Here is a 19025-nt window from a genome sequence, read left to right as displayed (position 1 = left end):
AGGGTTCTGTTGGTCACTTCAGCTTCACCGTTCACCTGAGGATAGGCTACTGATGTGAAGTTGTGGGAGATGTTTAGATCTTCACAGAGTTCGACGAATCTTGATCCCATGAATTGTCGTCCATTATCAATGATTAGGGTCCTTGGCAGACCGAACCTACATACGATTGACTTCCAGACAAAATTTTATACTTTTGCTTCTGTGATTTTTGCCAGTGGTTCGGCTTCAATCCACTTGGTGAAGTAGTCAATCGCTACCAGGAGGAACTTCCTCTGCCCTGATGCCACGGGAAAGGGTCCAAGGATGTCCATCCCCCATTGTGCAAAAGGCCATGGGGCACTCAAGGGCGTAAGCTCGGTGGCGGGTTGCCTCTGGATGTTGGCATATCTCTGGCATCGATCATACTTTCTGACGTATTCAATCGAGTCATGATGCATCGTCGGCCAGAAATATCCTTGGCGGAGCAACTTGTAGGATAAAGATCTAGCCCCCAGATGGCTTCCGCAGATTCCTTCATGCACCTCCCACAAGGCGTAGTCAGCTTCCGAAGGTCGGAGACATTTCAAAAGGGGCAAAGAGTATGATCTCTTGTACAACTTGCCCTCATAAAGGATGTATCGGGAGGCTTGATTTCGGAGCTTCCGAGCTTCTTTCGGATCCTGGGGGAGAACCCCGTCTCTGAGATATGTTATCAGTGGGTCGATCCAGCTGGACTCGTGGTCAATTTCCAACACGGGCCGTGATTCTTTCGTACTCGGGCACTTGAGCACTTCAAAGAGAACACCCTTGGGTAATTCGGCCGGAGCCAGCATTGCCAGCTTGGAGAGAAGGTCGGCCCTGCATTTTCCAACCTCGAAATCTGCCTGATGTTGAAGCTGCTGAAGGAGGGGACGAGCTCCTTTACCTTTTCAAGATATTTAGCCATGCTGTCCTCCCGCGCTTCATAGTTTCTGTTGACTTGTCCCACTACTAGTTGAGAGTCGCTGTGGACCTGGAGCCGATCTATTTCCAGCTCTTTGGCAATCCTCAGTCCTGCGATCAGAGCTTCATATTCTGCTCCGTTGTTTGTTGCGGAAACTCGAAGCGCAGAGCGTACTCCGCGATGATTCCCTCTGGACTGATCAAGATCAGGCCCGTGCCTGACGTGTTGGAAGACCTGTCCACGTAGAGGACCCAAAAACAATCAGAGGGATCTGCTTCTTCTTTGGGGAAGTTCAGTCGGGACTCCAGACCGTCCATTTCGCCTTGTTCAGGTTCGGCCTCCTCTAGGATAGTACACTCCACTATAAAATCTGCCAATATCTGGGCCTTCACTGCTGGCCTGGGTCGATAGTTGATGTCGAATTCTGTGAGCTCGATCGCCCATTTTGCCATCCTCCCGAGGCATCCGCCCGGTGCAGAATCGCCTTGATCGGTTGGTCGGTGAGCAGCGTTATGGTGTGCCCTTGAAAGTAGGGTTGGAGCTTCCGGGCTGCAATCAACAGGGCGTAAGTCAGTTTTTCTAATTTGGTATACCTGGTCTCGGCGTCTCTCAATACGCGACTGACGTAGTAGATCGGCCGTTGGACTTTTGCTTCTTCCTTGACAAGGACTGCCGCAAGGGCCATGGGAGAGACCGCCAGGTATAAAAATAGTTTCTCTCCAGGCTCTGGCTTTGCCAATAGCGGAGGTGAGCCGAGGTAGCTCCTTAGTTCTTCGAACGCCTGTTGGCACTCAGGGGTCCAACAGAAGTTCTTCGACTGCTTGAGGGTTTGGAAAAATGGTAAGCACCATTCGGCTGACCTCGCGACAAAGCGATTCAGGGCTACTACCCTCCCTGTAAGGTGCTGAACCTCTTTTATCGACTTTGGGGCGCCATCTCCTGGATGGCATGAATTTTCTTCGGATTGGCCTCAATTCCGCGTCCCGATACCTTGAAGCCCAAGAACTTTCCTGAGGTCACTCGAAAGCACATTTAGTCGGGTTCAGCTTCATTTTATATTTCCAGAGGGCGTCGAAGGTCTCTTCGAGGTTGACGACGTGGTTCATGGAAGATTTGCTTTTTACGAGCATGTCCTCCACGTAGACCTCCATGTTGCGGCCGATCTGCTCCTTGAAGATTTTGTTCACCAACCGCTGGTAGGTTGCGTCTGCATTTTTGAGGCTGAAAGACATGACCCTGTAACAGTAGAGGCCACGGTTAGTAATGAAAGCAGTCTTTTCTTCGTCTTCCAGCGCCATCCTGATTTGATTATAGCCGGAGAATGCATCCATGAAGGTGAGGAGCTCATGGTCCGAGGTCGTGTCCACCAGTTGATCAATTCTGGGCAAGGGGTAGCTGTCCTTTGGGTAGGTTTTATTCAGCTTTTTGAAGTCTATGCACATCCTCCGCTTGCCATTTGCCTTTTTGACTAGGACAACGTTGGAAATCCAATCAGGATAATTGACTTCCCTAATGAATCCGGTCTTAAGGAGTTTGTCCACTTCCTCGGCTATCGCCTTCTGCCTCTCTGGTGTATGACCTCGGATTTTTTCTTTTGTCGATCGATGCTTGGGATCAACGGCCAGGCGGTGCTCCATGACTTCCGTGTCGATCCCCGCATGTCTGCAGGAACCCAAGTGAAGACGTCTGCATTCTTTCGTAGAAAATTGATGAGACGCATCCGCACCTCTTCCCCTAGGTTGGAGCCGATCATCGCCACATGCTCCGCATTCCCGTCGTTCAAAGGGATCGGTACCAGATCTTCAATTGGACCGCCCCTCTCTTCAATGAGGTCATCGTAAGCATCCAGCCCATCAACTGGACAGGGGTTGGATTGGTCGCTTCTTTGCAAAGCTATGTTGTAGCAGTGTCTGGCCAGGGCTTGGTCTCCTCGGACCTCTCCGATCCCCTGATTGGTAGGAATTTCAACTTCAAATGGTAGGTTGACACGATGGCTCGGAGAGCATTGAGGCCAGGTCGACTGAGGATTGTGTTGTAGGCTGACGGCGACTTCACCACCAGGAAATTTACTAGAGCCTGGATTGTCTTGGATATCGACCCACAGCTACAGTCAAAGTCACCATTCCCTCCACCGAGACAGCGTCGTCGGTAAACCCTACTAGAGGGAGGTTATCGGCCTCAAATGGCCGTCAAGGATGGACATTCTTGAAAAGGCATCGTAGAACAAAACGTCGGCCGAACTTTCATTGTCGACAAGAATGCGGCGGACATCGTAATTTGCTATATTCAAAGAAACTACAACTGCGTCGTTATGAGGGAATTGGACTCCCTAAGCATCTTCTTCGGTAAAGGTTATGGGCTCCTCAATTTTTTGCCGCTTGGGGGTACGGCCAGTACGTTGGTTGCTTCCTGCCGGGATCCTCCCGAGATGGTGTTGGCGAAATCCATCGGAGGCCGATTGTCCGACCGCTCCCTGCTGGCCACCGCTGCCGGAGGATGCGGGGCCTGGGAAACTGGAGGCAAAGCCGGAGCCTGAGATCTGGCCGCAGAGGCCGTGGGTCGCCGTGTGGATGCTTCGCGAGAAGGCATCGGGCGAGGATCTAGTGGGGGGAAGGAGGAGTAGATGTCGGAGAAGATAACCAAGGCGGTCCAGATGAGCGCTCCTTTAAGAACAAGGGTACTGCGAAGACACACCCCGTCCTCTAGCGTCAATCCTGTTGGAGCAAAAATCCATCTGCGTCGAAGAAGCTGGAGTTGAGAGAGTCGCGGTCGCCGCCAGGACCTGCAAAGGAAGTCTAAACCGGAGGTGGGGTTGCTCCGGTAAGACCCTCCGACGCTCAAGTCAGTTCTCTGCCTCAACAAGAATGGAGTGCTCGAACAAAAATTTTAGCAGAATTTCTAGGTAAAAAATGAGAGCTTAGAAAATAACGTATCTGGGGTCCCTTTTTATAGACGAGGGAAGCAGCGGGTTGATAGCGACTGTTTATGATCGCCTCAATGTGGGCCGTACGGGGCCAGGAGGAATTTATCATGAAGAGTAATGAGGTGGAGTCATGGCTGTCACCATGGCTCACCACGTGGAATCAGTTACGGGGAGTGGAGCGGCGTCCGTTGTCGTGACTCGTCAGGGGAGTGGAGCAGAATCGTGGCCGTTACTGCAACCTGCCAGGGAGTAATGGAGCCACGTAGGATCTGCCGTGGGGAGTGGAGCAGAGTCGTGACCGTTACTACGGCCTGTCAGGGGGTCCAGACTTGTCGGCTGAAGTTCGGTTGGAGCTGTAGCTGGAGTCGGAGGCGAAGTCCGGCTCCCGTAGGAGTCCAGACGGAGCTTACCAGCGGTCGAAGTTGGGGATGAGGTTTCGGCTCCCGTAGGAGTCCGGACGGAGTCTTCTTTCGATCAAAGTCGAGGGCGAAGTCCGGCTCCCGTAGGAGTCCGGACGAAGTTTGCCTGCAGCCGAAGTTGGAGACGGAGTCTGGCTCCCATAGGAGTCCGGACGGAGCTTACCAGCGATCGAAGTCAGGGATGAGGTTCCGGCTCCCGTAGGAGTACGGACGGAGTCTTCTTTCAATCAAAGTCGAGGGCGAAGTTTGGCTCCCGTAGGAGTCCGAACGAAATTTGCCTACAGCCGAAGTTGGAGATGGAGTCCGGCTCCCGTAGGAGTCCGGACGGAGCTTACCAGCGGTCGAAGTCGGGGATGAGGTTCCGGCTCCCGTAGGAGTCCGGATAGAGTCTTCTTTCGATCAAAGTCGAGGGCGAAGTCCGGCTCCCGTAGGAGTCCGGACGAAGTTTGCCTGCAGCCGAAGTTGGAGACGGAGTCCGGCTCCCGTAGGAGTCCGGACGGAGCTTACCAGCGGTCGAAGTCGGGGATGAGGTTCCGGCTCCCGTAGGAGTCCGAACGGAGTCTTCTTTCGATCAAAGTCGAGGGCGAAGTCCGGCTCCCGTAGGAGTCCGGACGAAGTTTGCCTGCAGCCGACGTTGGAGACAGAGTCCGGCTCCCGTAGGAGTCCGAACGAAGCTTTCCTGTAGTATCCCCGAGGGGTCACTCCGGACACGAACTTCGGCTGGAGAGGTTTTACACCCAACAATATGTTTAATCTAATTAGAACTATAATTCTGATTTGATCTATAATCATAAATCCTAATCTCATTGAGTCAATGAATTGTAGTCAACATCAAATCCATCAGCAAAACCCTAATTAATGTTTGATGCATCTCTCTTCCATGATCCAGATTATTCAGCCTCCCACATGCCTAGGTCAAGAACCATGATGGGAGACCCCACCATGATCAGCACCCAATTTGTGGTGGCCGACCCTGAGTATAGGGTGTGTGCATCACATGCAATAACTCTATGTCATGCGCATCGCATGCGCTAGGCTATAATTTCATAAAAAAATCAGATCACAAGATCTTTTCTCAACTTGTCACACAAGTATTAAGGCCATGGAATTTTATACCCGGGTTTGATCATGAACAAAATAACTTTTATTCTTAACAAAGGATGCAACAAACCAGCAATTAAACATCATTCAAAATTTTGATTTTGACATATCATGAATTTGATCTAATCAATATCACAACAATAACATATCGTTTGATTGAATCAATTAAGGATGGCTCTAATAGCACTATAGGGATTCGAATGCACAGTGAAAATATATTTTAAAATTTTTATTGAAAATATGAGATCCGAACCTCAATCGTAAAATCACCTTATTGATGTCAATCAAACATGAATCATATAGCATATAAATGAGAGATCAGAAATGATATACCTTACATGAAAATCTAAGTTACCTACTGATTGGTATCCTTGAGGCATCCAAGCATTTGCTCTCCAATAGTGATCTATATGGATCTTGATCTAGGACTCTCCTCAATCTGAATTTGCTAAATTTTTTTCTCAAAAAAATCAGCAGCTCCTTCTTTCCTTGTATCACCAACTATTGGTGTTTTCCTCTCTCTTTTTTTTCTTCACTTGGAATGTAAATCCACTTGTCTCTTAGCCATCTTGCTATCCAACATTTGGACCTTTGGAACCCACACATAAGATTTGATATTTGATCTCTTAGATCCACACATCCCTTGGCCTATTTTCAGTCTTTTTATAGACCCAAGTCATAACTCAAATAAGAGCCATGAAAGGAGTCTAAACACCCTCCAACACCCAACCCTTGGGCATCCAAACTAGAGGCATGAAGCCGTTTTTGGCATGAGACATGGAAGAGTCCTACTCTCCATGGACTTCTCCCCAGAGCACCAATTATCTGAGGCATGAAACCTTCTTCACGTGGAGATATGGGGTGTGATTTTGTTTTAGCAGGAACACCTTCACGCGTGGACCAAGGAGCATGGAAGATTTGTTTCCAAAAGGGACTCCTCAAAACCTGAAATTCTTTCACTTAAATTGGAATGAAGAGGAGTGAGGGATTAGCACACAACTCTTGGTGCATACCCCTTCACAAAACACGTCGAATCTCTTGGGATTAAGAAGCACATGGAGAACTCCTAAGAGGCATGGAGAGCATTCAAGGAATCAGGGACTCCTTTAAATGAATAGATAAGAAGGGGTGCCACATTTAATACATGAAACTTCTTTCATGCAAAAAATAAGAAGGTGTGAACTCGTTCCTTATGGCATGGAGACTTCCATTCATCCAACTCTTGGACACCCAAAACTAAGGAGGCGTGGACACCTCCCTAGATACGGATTTGACCAATCAAAGGTGGTTAGTATCCTATATTTAAATTTGCCTTTGAACTGACAAAGCCCAATGCCACTAGGAATCCAAATTGATTAGGATTAGGGTTTAAACACATGCTAGCATGCTTAACTCAAACCCATTTAGAATTTCAATTAAATCCTTATTCAATTAGATTCAATATGACCTAATCAAAAAGTCCTAGATCAATTTTTTTTTGTATGTGATCCATTGGGTTCCACATCTAGCCAGCAGTAGGTCCAGACTCTAGTGCATCTAATCCAATTAGGTCTAAGATATATTAAACCTAAATATATCAATTAATTAGAATCCTTCTAATTAATTTGCTGAATTAAACTTTTTAATTCACAGGGACCTATAAGTCAAGATTGACGTCTAGCAACGTGTCATGACTATCTAGAAGATGTAGAATTTGGTGGAATACTAAAATTATCCTTATATAATGAGGTGCCATGCAATACAATCCTTCGATCACACAACATCCCAGATAGATCATGGGCATGCAATCATGTCAAGCCCAAATACCTATCCATATGTATCTCGATCTGATGATGATGACTTGGTCAATGAACCAATAGAAAATCTTTCTAATATTTATTCTACTCTAATCAGAGACTTTCTGAGTCATCATCCTATGAGATCATATAGGATGTTCTCTCCTCTTACAAGGAGTAATCAATTTCTTCTTGATAACTCACAACCTCCATGTACATTTCACCATACCCAGAACATCCTACACATATCTCAAAGAGTTATGCTAGAGAATGAACCAAAGCATAGATCCACATATATAAGGTACCATGGTGATCTCAGATCTAAAGATTACTTGCACCACTCCCACAAGAGAATAATTTTTTGACATACAAATAAGGCTCTATCAGATGTTCTTCCTGTGAATCAGATTAATGAACTCATTCACTAATGAGCACCTATATCCTTGTATTAGTGTCACCACACAAGTGATTGTGAGATCAATCATCCTCTCTATCGAGTATATATAAAATATACTAGTCTTACCGACATCATCGATCTCTGACTCGATGATCCTATGACTGAAAATATTTTAGACTAGGACTATCAAGATTTTCGATCTCACTGGTATGATCTCATCATGGCCCTAAAATATTATCTTAATCTATGGGTTCATCATAATCATAATTAAATCATAATATGATATAGCAAATGATGAAACACAATACTTCATAAATAACCAACGTCATACACATGAGTAGAAAGATAAAATAGAATAGTCCCATCGCATCACTAATGCGATTAGCTTGTAGGATACTATTCTTTCATTAGTCATAAGATCATCGAGTCGAGGATCAATGATACCAGTAAGACTGGCATATCCTATGTATGCTCGATGAAAAAGATTATTGATCTCACAATCACTTATGTAGGATACTAATACGAGGATGTGGGTGCTCATTAGAGAATGAGTTCACTAAACTGATCCATATGGAGAGCATCTGATGGAGCCTTACTAGAATGTCAAAAGATGGTTCTCTAATGAAAGAGATGCAAGTGATCCTTAGACCTAAGATCACCATAGTACCTTGTACATATGAATCAATACTTTCATTCATACCTTAGCTTGACTCTCTGAGATTTGTGTGGGGCATTCTGAGTATGGTGAAGTATGTATGGAAGTTATAAGTGATCAACAAGAAATCGCTCACTCCTTATAAGAGGAGAGAATATCCTATGTCGTCTCATGAGATGATGACTCAGAAAGTCTTTAGCCAAAGCAAGATAAAAATTAAAGAGAGTTTCTAATATTTCATCAATCGAGTCATCATCATCAAATCGAGATATATATGGATAGGTATTTGGGCTTGACATGATTCTATGTCTATAGCTTATCTGAGATGTTGTGATCTTAAGATTGAATTACACAGTAACTCACCACGAAAGGATATTTTGGTTATTCCATCAAAATTTTGCATCTTCTGGATAGTAATGACACATTACTCGATGTTAATCTTGACTTGTAGGTTCTATTGAATTAAAGAGTTTAATTTGACAATTAAATTAGAAGATTCTAATTAATTACAATGCATGGGCTAAATATGTCTTGGACCTAATTAGATTGGGTGGACACAAGCCTAGGCCTACTGCTAGCTAGATGTGAAACCCAATGGATCATATACAAAAAAAAATTGATCAAAGATTTTTGATTAGACTTAAGAAGACCTAATTCAATAAAGATTTGTTGAAATTGTAATGGATTTTGGACAAACATGCTAGCACATGATTAAACTCATGAATCCCAATTAAATTGGACTCCTAGTTGAATTTGGTTTTGTTTGAGTCAAACCATTAGAGCCTAATTAATGACTCCTTATGTGATAGGGAGTTGATCAAGTCAAGAGTTGATATATAAGAATTCCTTAAAGCAAAAGGACTCCTAAACCCCTTTGAGTCTCCATGCCTCATATGAGATGTATGCCCCTATTTTACCATGGAGAAGAGGTCCATGCTTTCTTATATTTTGGATGCCTCCCTTGTTCACGCCAACTTCCTTCACATGAAAGAAAACTTCATGCCTCCAGTGGTTAGCACCTCATCTTGTTTTCTAACACCCCTAGATAGTTACACATGAAGGTCTTCACATTTTCCTTGGTGCACCACCTCATCACGTCTCACACCATAGGTGCTGATTTCTTGTGAAGAAATTCAGCCAGCCAAGAAGAGTTCTTGGCAGAGAAAAAGATCAAGAAAGGTTCTCGATAAAAAAAGGAAAGAAATAAACAAAAGTTCTTGGAAAGAGCATGCTGATTTCTTGAAAAGAATTCAGCAACAAAAATTTAGGGGCTGATTTTTTTTAGAAGAAAATCAAGAAAGAAACCAAGAAAGGTTCTTAGTTAAGGGAGAAAGAATCCAAGAAAGGTTCTTGGAAAAGAAAAGAGATTGATTTTCTTGAGAAGAGAATCAAGAAAGAAAGGACTGGATTCCTTAAGAAGGAATTCAAGAAATTGATTGGGGAGATTCTTAATCGATTCTTGTGTAGATCACCGTCGGAGGGCACACACTTAGGTATTTTTTAAATGTGAATCAAAAAATCTGTCGATCAGCGAACAATCAGGATCTTCTTGAAGGTATCCCTTTTTTCCTTTTATATTTTATTTGCTATCTCTCTGCATTTGATTGCTATCATCAAAGTGATTTCAGGATTGGGGTTCAGATCCATATGTAATCAATAGTTGATGCATGCCAAAAAAATTTTTAAAATCTATATTCCGCTCCGCATCCGAATCCCAACACTTTCTTCTTTCCCCTGAGGCCATGCTCCTTGCTTTGGAACCTACATCCTCGTGTTGGAGCTAGAGATGGTAGCAACCCCTCTCCACTCTCTTCTATCTGTCCTTACCTTCAACTGGTGCTTCCTTCCTCCATGCTTCCATAGCCCGCTTCACAGCATGAGCATCATAGAAACAAGCCATTCAAGATAAGTTTCCTACAACTTATTACTCATTATTTTTTTCTTTTTTTTTTCAATCTGCTCCACTACAACCCTAACCTAACCCTTTTATCACCTCCTCTGGAACTTATTTCTCACCATTTTATGTTTTTCTTTTTTTTTGATCATCTCCTCCGCTATCACCTCCATTGCAACTCTAACCCTAACCTAAGCCCAAACCCGAATCCTAACCCTAACCCAACCTCTATCGTAACCCTGCACTTAACTCGAACAATCCGCTGATGCAATCCATTAACCCAACAACCCAATACCCAACCTGACAACCTAATAACCCAAAACCTACCAAGTTGTTAGCCTGTTAAACCAAAACCTGATAACCCAAATTCATTAACCCACAAATCAAAATCCATCACTTTAAACCCATTAACCTAATTTAATAATTCAAACCCACTACTCTAATCTAATAACCCTATTTCTTTCCTTCAGATTCCTCACCCGATCACTCAGTATGCTTTCTCTTCCATCCATGGGTTTCTCAATTCTTTGAAACTAAAGAGCTACGACACTACAGCAGTAATTGTCCTACATCTTTCCCTCAAATAATTTTTTTTTTTACACTCTGTGGAAGGCTACCAAACCATGACAGCAACACTTTGTCTACTCTTCAATTGGGAATGGAAGGTTATTGCATCCACAGTAGCAACCATCCCAAGTGTCTCCCTCAAATGATGTTTGTCAGTAGGAATAGAAGGTTGCCTAAAATAAGTAGCAACCCTCCCATACCCCCAATGAGAGACCAAACATGGTTTCTTACATGATGTTTAAGAAATTGAAAAGTTGCCAGATTTTGGCCATCAACTTTCTAGCAAACTAATGAGGGAATGAAAAACAACAATTTAAGAGAAAATCAGCTAAAAAAAGAAAAAAAATCAATGCTAAACTCACCCTTCCTCGCTGAGTTTTCTCAATACCACTATTTTTTTTATGCTCTGAATCATCCTTTGAATTCTCTCACATATACATACTATGGTCCAAGTGAAGCGTTCAAAAATGACATGGATATGACCATCCATTTATTCTTTCTCACTTCTATATTTTCATATTCAAAAGCCCTTCTCCCTCCATTTAAAGATTGTCCTCCTAAAATCGAGATTTTTTTCTCCATTTAAATTATTATTTCACTTAACTAAAGATAAGGCGTACCTATCTTGCTCTTTGCTAGTCTATGTGCCTCTCCCCCTGTTTCTCTTTCTCTTCCTCTCCTCACAAATTGAGCGAACCCCCAATATCGACATCTGATGTGGATGGTGATGTAGCAATAATGTTCACATCTCTTCAACACAAGCACCATATTATACCAATATGTACTATTGATGCTGACATGGCCAGAATGCGGCAGTACTCACATGGTAAGACAAGATGGCAAACCTACTACATCGAGCACCCCCCCCCCCCCTCCTCCAAATACATCTAGTTACATGTACTACCGTTCTTTCCCTCTTTTTGCCCAACTCTTTTTTTTTTTGCTGGATAATTTTTTCGAGGGGGGAAAGCATACTCTATCTACTGGCACATGTATTCTATAGGAGAGGGGGCTTGTTTCAAACTCTCGTCTAGAATGGCAACATGTGTTTCATCTAAAATGATGACACATGTCACCATAGAAAATCTTGAACTTCCCTTTCATATATTGTATAGTTTTACACCATTTTCCATCCATATTGCATGCCAAATTTTCCATAGATCCTCACTCAAAGTTTTCAACATTATCTCATGTTTCAAAAAGCTGCTTGTGATATTCTTACCCTGCTTATCTGGTTCCTGAATGAAATCTTTATTTGACCACATTAACAATGAGGTATGTCGAAATGGTATAATATAATCCATAGACTAAAATGAAAAAAATCACCCCTCAAGAAAATAGTTTTCTATCTTAATATTAGCACCCAACTAGACTAAGGCAATCGACGTCTGCCTTTAGATCATGTTGATGAAAATTTGTATATCCAGTCCTCATTATTTTTTTCTATCAAATCGTTATTTGTTTTTAGGTAAAACAAAAATTTATACGATTCTCGAATAAATACAACCAAAGAATCAAAATATAGAATATCCAAAAACTGAGTAGGAGCGCCTGTTGTGGAATTCCACAAAATCGATCCCGCAAATCATCAATTTTTCAGCAATCATTTTATGTTTAGTCTTGGGCTTTGCTCGCCTGTGCCCGCTATTCATAAATGCACATAGAACACGAAACTGTGTACAGAAATAAGTCCAATCGTGCACAAGTTATACAGCTAAGCATATACAAAGTCGCTAAACAATAAAATGTTAATGGTAGTGTCGATAAATAGGAAAATAGAAGTCGGACGAAAGATAATTGTTCATGGAATGCTGTTATGCTATGCGCATGCATGAAAGTTCCTGGTTGAATAGGGCCTACCACTTGACCCGTTCATAAGATTTTCTGCTAAATGTGGGCCAGGGAACCTCTGTATCCTGCCTTCAAAGATGATCACCTGAACGAAGATTGCAGTTTGGAACAAGCTAGACATCCCCATTCCACTGCAGATATGCGCATAAGAATACTTCTCAGAAGAGGATGTACTAAAACGACTGAACTATTCACCTATCCAACTATTCACCCTGTTTTAAGAGATCACTTCCTCATCCCTAGCAATACACAATTCAGCAACCAACATGATGAAGAAATACTCTTTGATGTTCTGATGAGGCCGGGTCTTAGGTGCAGTCAGTGCTCCACATCAGCATTAAAAAAAGCTGAGCAGGAAGAGTAGCTTGCCTACCGAGTTGAAGGTGTGCATCATTATTCTTTTTCTACCTCCTTATTTGTACTAAAAAAGAAAGCATCTGAGATGTTGAAATGAAAAGAAGCAAGAAGAGGTCCGAGGGAGAAATAAACAGTTATTCCTCAATCATCATGAGCTCATAGCACCCCACATTGCATGCTTTTAAAATAGGGGACTCAAGAGAGACTCAACATATTTCAGAAAATAAAATGACAAAATCATTGATTAATGTTACAATGTTCCCGGGACTGGAACAGAATTTGCTACCTTGTAGCTGATGGTAATGAGTGTAAGGAAAGAGAATGAATGCATTTTTCTGATAAAAAGAATATGAATGAAGCAAACTCATTAAACCCATGCTATCATTCATTGTCGACAGTCTAACAACTTAAATAACAAATCATGAAGGTCAATAACAACAACATGGACATTCCCACCCCCAATCTGCAGGCTGAGGATATTTCGTGAGCATCAACTGTATAAATTGCCCCAGTTTTGTCGTCCTTTATTTGGATGCTTGAAGAGCCTGAAATCAACCGTGTCCCAAACTTTATTGACCGAACTGGAACGGGGCTGCATGCTATTACTTGGCATGCTGCTGTGCCAGTACGCTAAGCACACCAAACACTGGCACAATATGCTTTGTGCCATGCTTGGCTGATGGTCTAGTGGCACAAGATAACTGTTAAATCTATTAAATTTAAATTACTAAATGATTGTTGCTTTAAAAGCTAATATGCTTATTGTAGAAATCAATGTTATATTTATGGAAATCTTCTTCAAATAAAAATCATAATAAAAACTACTATTGCTTTCTTAAAAACTTGCTAATAGTTTATGTTCAATGGAATAAATCATGATCAAACAACTTGTTCTATCAGACTTACAATTGTATTCAGTCCAACCAATAACTTGATCCTCGAGGTCATACAGGACTAACTTGTTTGATAGGGCTAGATCTGCAAACAAGTTTCAAGTGTAAGCACGAACACTTCAAAGTATGAAGACCTGGATAAAGAATCAAACTATACAGCATGCCTACTGCACATAAAAACGGTAAAATTAGACCAACTGTTGTATGCAGCTTGTTGCGCACTAGTAAGAAAGTTAACTGCTAATATATAGTAGAGCACATGCTTTTGGTGAAGGTATGAGATTATAAGCACAATGACTGCGAAATTTTTCATATTAGGTAGACAAAAGATCATTAATTAGGTCAATACATCTTCACTATTCCTTTTCTTGGAAGTCCAATGATGAGTGGTACTCTCTAGTGTCATTCCTATGCCTACTTCAAAGGCATAGGAATGGTACTCTCTAGTGTCAATACCTAATTTTTCATATTAGGTAGACAAAAGATCATTAATTAGGTCAATACATCTTCACTATTCCTTTTCTTGGAAGTCCAATGATGAGTGGTACTCTCTAGTGTCATTCCTATGCCTACTTCAAAGGCCACATGATTGGACCTTGAGGTTTTCAATTAAGAATGGGAGATAAATCATCATTCTGAAGAAAACTTTCTGAATCATCTAGACTGTTGTGTGCAATTAATCAGACAGTCTAATGGTCTTTGAACTAGAAATTCAGCATTTTATGGTTTCTCTGCGAAGTTGACATGAATTTCTCCAAAAATATGAATCATATACCTTTAGAAGAACATATCAAAATGAGATGTTATTGTGGTTTCATTTGAATATGTTTATCTAATTATTGGTTCCTCATCAAGTAAATTTATTTGCAAGATTAGGGTTCCACTGCATAAGACTACATGGTTGTGAGGTGTTCCTAGTAGCCTTTCATTATATGAACACGAACCAACACATAGAATAACATATAAAAAGCCAGAGCCAAGATCTGTTCTCGTCATAATTAAACATTAAGACTAAATACATTTCTAGTTTAATCTGTTCTATTTATTTATACATAAAACAATTCAATAGGTCAAATTAGTTTCCTCATGCAACTAGACTCATAAACTCGCATCCTCTATAAGCAGCAAACTAAGTGGTTGGCAACTGGATAGGGGCAGTTTGTCCTTTTTCACCTTGTAGGTTGGATGCCCTCATAAGCTTCAAAGAGGTGCATGCCATGTAACAATCCTGCGAACTCCTACCTTCTTTTTTTAAATCTTCTCCTTTTCTCATTGGTCTACATGCCTCTTCTAAAAGTCCTTACTTTTGTTTTATCCTTCATTCCTTTAACTGATGTTTGCATGATCTGACTTCGAAGGAAGCAAACACAACTTGGATGTTGTTCCCTTGAAGGGACCATAATATTAAATCTAAAAGAATTGCATCAGTCCTTAAGTCTAACCAGGAAGCCACCAGTGACATGTCTCTAATTATATATATCCAAGACCAGAACATAAAAACCCTGATTAAGGAATACCTTTACTACAATCAATGAAAATACAGACAATTGGTAGGAAATTGATGAATTGTACAAACATTTGTCTAGATGCTTCCTTTGCAGCTCTAATTATCAAATTATGTATTTTCCCAAAAGATTTATCACGTTACCATGATGTACACTTGTAAAGACCCAAGACCTCATGCAAAGAGCCGGCCAGAAGGTTATCAATTGAGGTCCTTGGCATTACGTAGGTATGCAAGACCTCTTTAATGCACACCTGTCGCAGGACTAAACATACATCCATGCAGGTCACCACACACTCCCTCTGTTTAAGGCTAGGCATCCTCACTAGGAGGATCCAATCACAAACACCATGACCAGCTCTTGGTCAGCCTAAAGAGGACTCATGGTAGTACAAAGTTCGTAGATTCGGTACCGGAACCTATGTTGGCTAGCTAGCAGTACGGGTTGATATGAGTCCGTACCAGACCGGACCGGCATGAACTGACACAAGGAAAGGAAGCGAACCGGAAGGAAAAGAAAGAAAGAGAGAAATATAGAGGGGGGAAGAAAGAAAAAGAGAGAGGGGAAGCCCCTAGAAAGGCCACCGGACAGTGCAGTCCACACGCACGGTGCCGCGGGCGTGAAACAAGGGTGACACCCCTATTTCACAGGATTTTTTTAAAAAAATCTGAAACAACGTGAAGCCGGCTTAGGACTTTTTTAAAAAAATTCGAAACAATGTGAAGCCAGTAATTGGTTTGCCGGCTTCACTGTTTTTGAATTTTTAAAAAAAAATTAAGTGAAGCTGACAAACCGAGTGCCGGCTTCACTACTCATCGTCCTTTTTAAAAAAGACGATGGAGGAACAGGGGTGGTAGCCCTTGTTTTGCGGCCACGGCTCCGCCCCCATGGTTTTCGCTGCCCGATGGCCCCTACGGCCACCTGACAAGCTCCGACGTCCCCTCCATCGCTGTGCTTCCCTCTGGTACGTCGCTCTCCCCTCTCTCTTTCTCTCTCGTTTAAAAGCCCTATCGCATGATGGTCACACTGCGGAGACTTCTGCGGCCCTCCGATGGTCGCAGCAGGCCACCGTCGGCCTCCGACGACATCTGCTCTCTTTCCCTCTTCTCTTTTTCCCTCTCTTTCTCTCTTTCCCTCTCTTTCTCCCTTGAAGCCGGCGTGTGCCACTTTCCAAGCAAGAACCGTCCCAGTTCTCCGTCAGTCCGATCCGACACATCCTGAACTGCCCGATTCGGGATAATTCTGAAAATCTTGTGGTAGCATCCCCTGGCCACATGGGCTGGGGGTTGGGCTGGTGTAGATCCTCACAGAACTTTTTCAGCACTTAAGGGTGCTCTTGGCTAAAAAATTTCATCTGCTGCAAAGGATGAGATCTCGATTCTTAACTAGACATATTCGCCCATTTTATCAATCCAATACATTATAATATGTCTGCTGGTGGAGATCTTAAGTTTTTGAACTTTCTAATTTAAAGATCTTACACAGTTGTATTGTGACAATGACATCTAATATTTTGGTGGTGTTGATTTAAAATCTTACCCAAACGAAACATCTAACTAAAGTGTTTGATTCTTCCAATGTTCTAACCCCTCTAAGATTTGTAAGGCAGTCTACATGCAGTCTACATTTATTTTGTGTCATGGTTCTCGTCAACTGCTTCAGCCACAAGAAGCTGAAAGGTTGGCAGTTAGGTTTTATCTTTTATTCAAAAGAAAGAGAATAGAAGGGAGGTGATTCAGCCACATTTGCACAAACTGACACCTAATGTCTTTGATGAACCAAACACCACCAAGTATTTCTTCAATCATACCCATAACTACAAACAAATGACCATTATGCTCATGCTAAGTATTTTCGTACTCGTCTATTTCGTTTATATTAATATGTTTCTTGTACTATTTGAATAGCATTTTGGCATATCTTGAGGTATATATGGCAAACATAAACAAGTAAAAACACTTTGAAGCTTATATTTTAGTATGAAAAATTTCACTAACCTCGTGAATAAAAAATAAAAAAAAATACAGAAATATCTCCTCAACTTTAGCCCGATTTCACTTACATCCCCCATCTTTAAAAAGTGTCAAATTGGCTCTTCTAGTTATGAATATGTTCCAATATGGTCCAATCGTTCATTTACCAACAAACAGATGTTACCTTTCTCTCTCAATGGATAGAAATGTCCCTCGCTGATGGGTGGGCTTGGAGGAAGAGGATGAGGAAGGGGAGGAGAGGAGGGCAGCCGGCAAGGAATGGGTTAGAGGAGGACAACAAGGAGAAGAGGATGAGGAGAAGGATGGGTTGCCGGCAAAAAGGGCAGAGGTGGAAGGGACCACCATGGAGGGAGATGGCTTATCTGTAGCTTAGAGGAGGATGAGGAGGAATGGGAGGAGGTGGTGAAATGGGTGGAGATGGAGGGGGCCACCTGGAGTAGAAATGGAGGAGAAATGGATGAGGGGAGGGGGAAGGGTAGGTTGCTGGTGAGAAATGATGGATGTGGAGAGGACCGTCATAGATGGGTAGGGCTTATAGGAGGGCTTCGAAGAAGAGAATGAGGAGAAGAAGTGGATGAGGAAGGAGAGGAGGGGAGGGGCTGCTGGCCAGGAATGGATTGGAGGAGGACGAGGAGAAGAGAATGGAGAGAAAGGGAAGGGAGAAGGATGGGTTGCCGGGGAGAAGGGATAAAGATGGAGGGGGCTTGAAGGAGCATGAGCAATGGATGAGGAAAGAAAGAAGGTGGTGGAATGGATGGAGGTGGACAGAACCACCATGGAGGAGAAAAAATGGATGAAAAAGAAAAAGAGGAAGAAAGAGGGACGCCGACGACGGAGGGGATCAATCGAAGAGGGATGAGGGAGGAGAGAGGACATAGAGATAAGGGTATTTTCATTATTTTATAAAATAATGGTATCATATGATAGTCACATGGCATCATGCTGTACGAAGATAGATGACCGAACTACATTAAAATATATCGATAACTAGAAGGATTAGTTTGATACTTTTTAAAATACAGAAAATGTAATAAAATTGAGCTAAAGTTGAGGGGGTGTTCCTGTAATTTTTTTTCTAAAAAATAATAGAAGCATTCCATATTGAGGCCAGAGCTTGGGTCTAGGGTTTAGAATAAAAAAACCTTCTGAAGTCACTTTATGAAACTTAATTGTAAGTTTTCTTTTTTTTTTTTTTTTGACTACAACCTTACCTTGAGGTTCAATGTAATTTATCTCACTCTCTTACAAGCATCGAGTTATTTTTCACTTTTAGGTACAATATGATTTTACCTTGAGGTCCCATGTGATTTATCCCACTCTCTTCTAAGCATCAATTTGACATTCATAAAAGGAAAATTGCAAAAAGACTATGCATTTATGTTATATATATATATATATATATGTAGTTATAGACATAAATGCATGTATTTGTATACATTTGACTATATGTCTTAGATATAGAGATATATTTATTATGTCCATGTGCACATTACACAAATGTATATGTATGCATATGTAATATATAATGTATATTTATACATAGAGAAAGGTTATGATACACATGGGGTGTAAAGATAGGACTTTATGACTACCATGACATCTGATGTTGGGTTGCACATTGCAAATCTAAACCATTGGGCCACTGGCTGTGTTCTCCAAGGTCTACAATGCATATGTATAAAATAAACATGTCACAGAGGCCTCTTGATTATGCATTGCATCAAGACCTCCCATAAAGTCTCTGTTAGCAAAAAATAAAATCTCAGTCTCTT

General features: G+C 42.0%; 1 protein-coding gene across 2 annotated transcripts in view; it reads right to left on the bottom strand.

The window, feature by feature from the left end:
• Positions 1-13073: 13073 nt before the first annotated feature.
• Positions 13074-19025, bottom strand: part of LOC105035864 (aspartic proteinase 36) — a 39542-nt gene continuing 33590 nt past the window's right edge. For both annotated transcript variants that reach the window (XM_073243746.1, XM_010911575.4), the window contains 2 exons: positions 13768-13839; positions 13074-13406 (listed from right to left, as the gene is read on the bottom strand). In XM_073243746.1, the coding sequence (XP_073099847.1) occupies positions 13261-13406; positions 13768-13839 (218 nt within the window). In that variant the 3' untranslated portion in view covers positions 13074-13260. The remainder of the gene's footprint in view (positions 13407-13767; positions 13840-19025) is intronic.

This window comes from Elaeis guineensis, chromosome 9 (assembly GCF_000442705.2).
Source record: "Elaeis guineensis isolate ETL-2024a chromosome 9, EG11, whole genome shotgun sequence".
Lineage (NCBI taxonomy): Eukaryota > Viridiplantae > Streptophyta > Magnoliopsida > Arecales > Arecaceae > Elaeis > Elaeis guineensis.
This window is presented reverse-complemented; position numbering and strand designations above follow the sequence as displayed.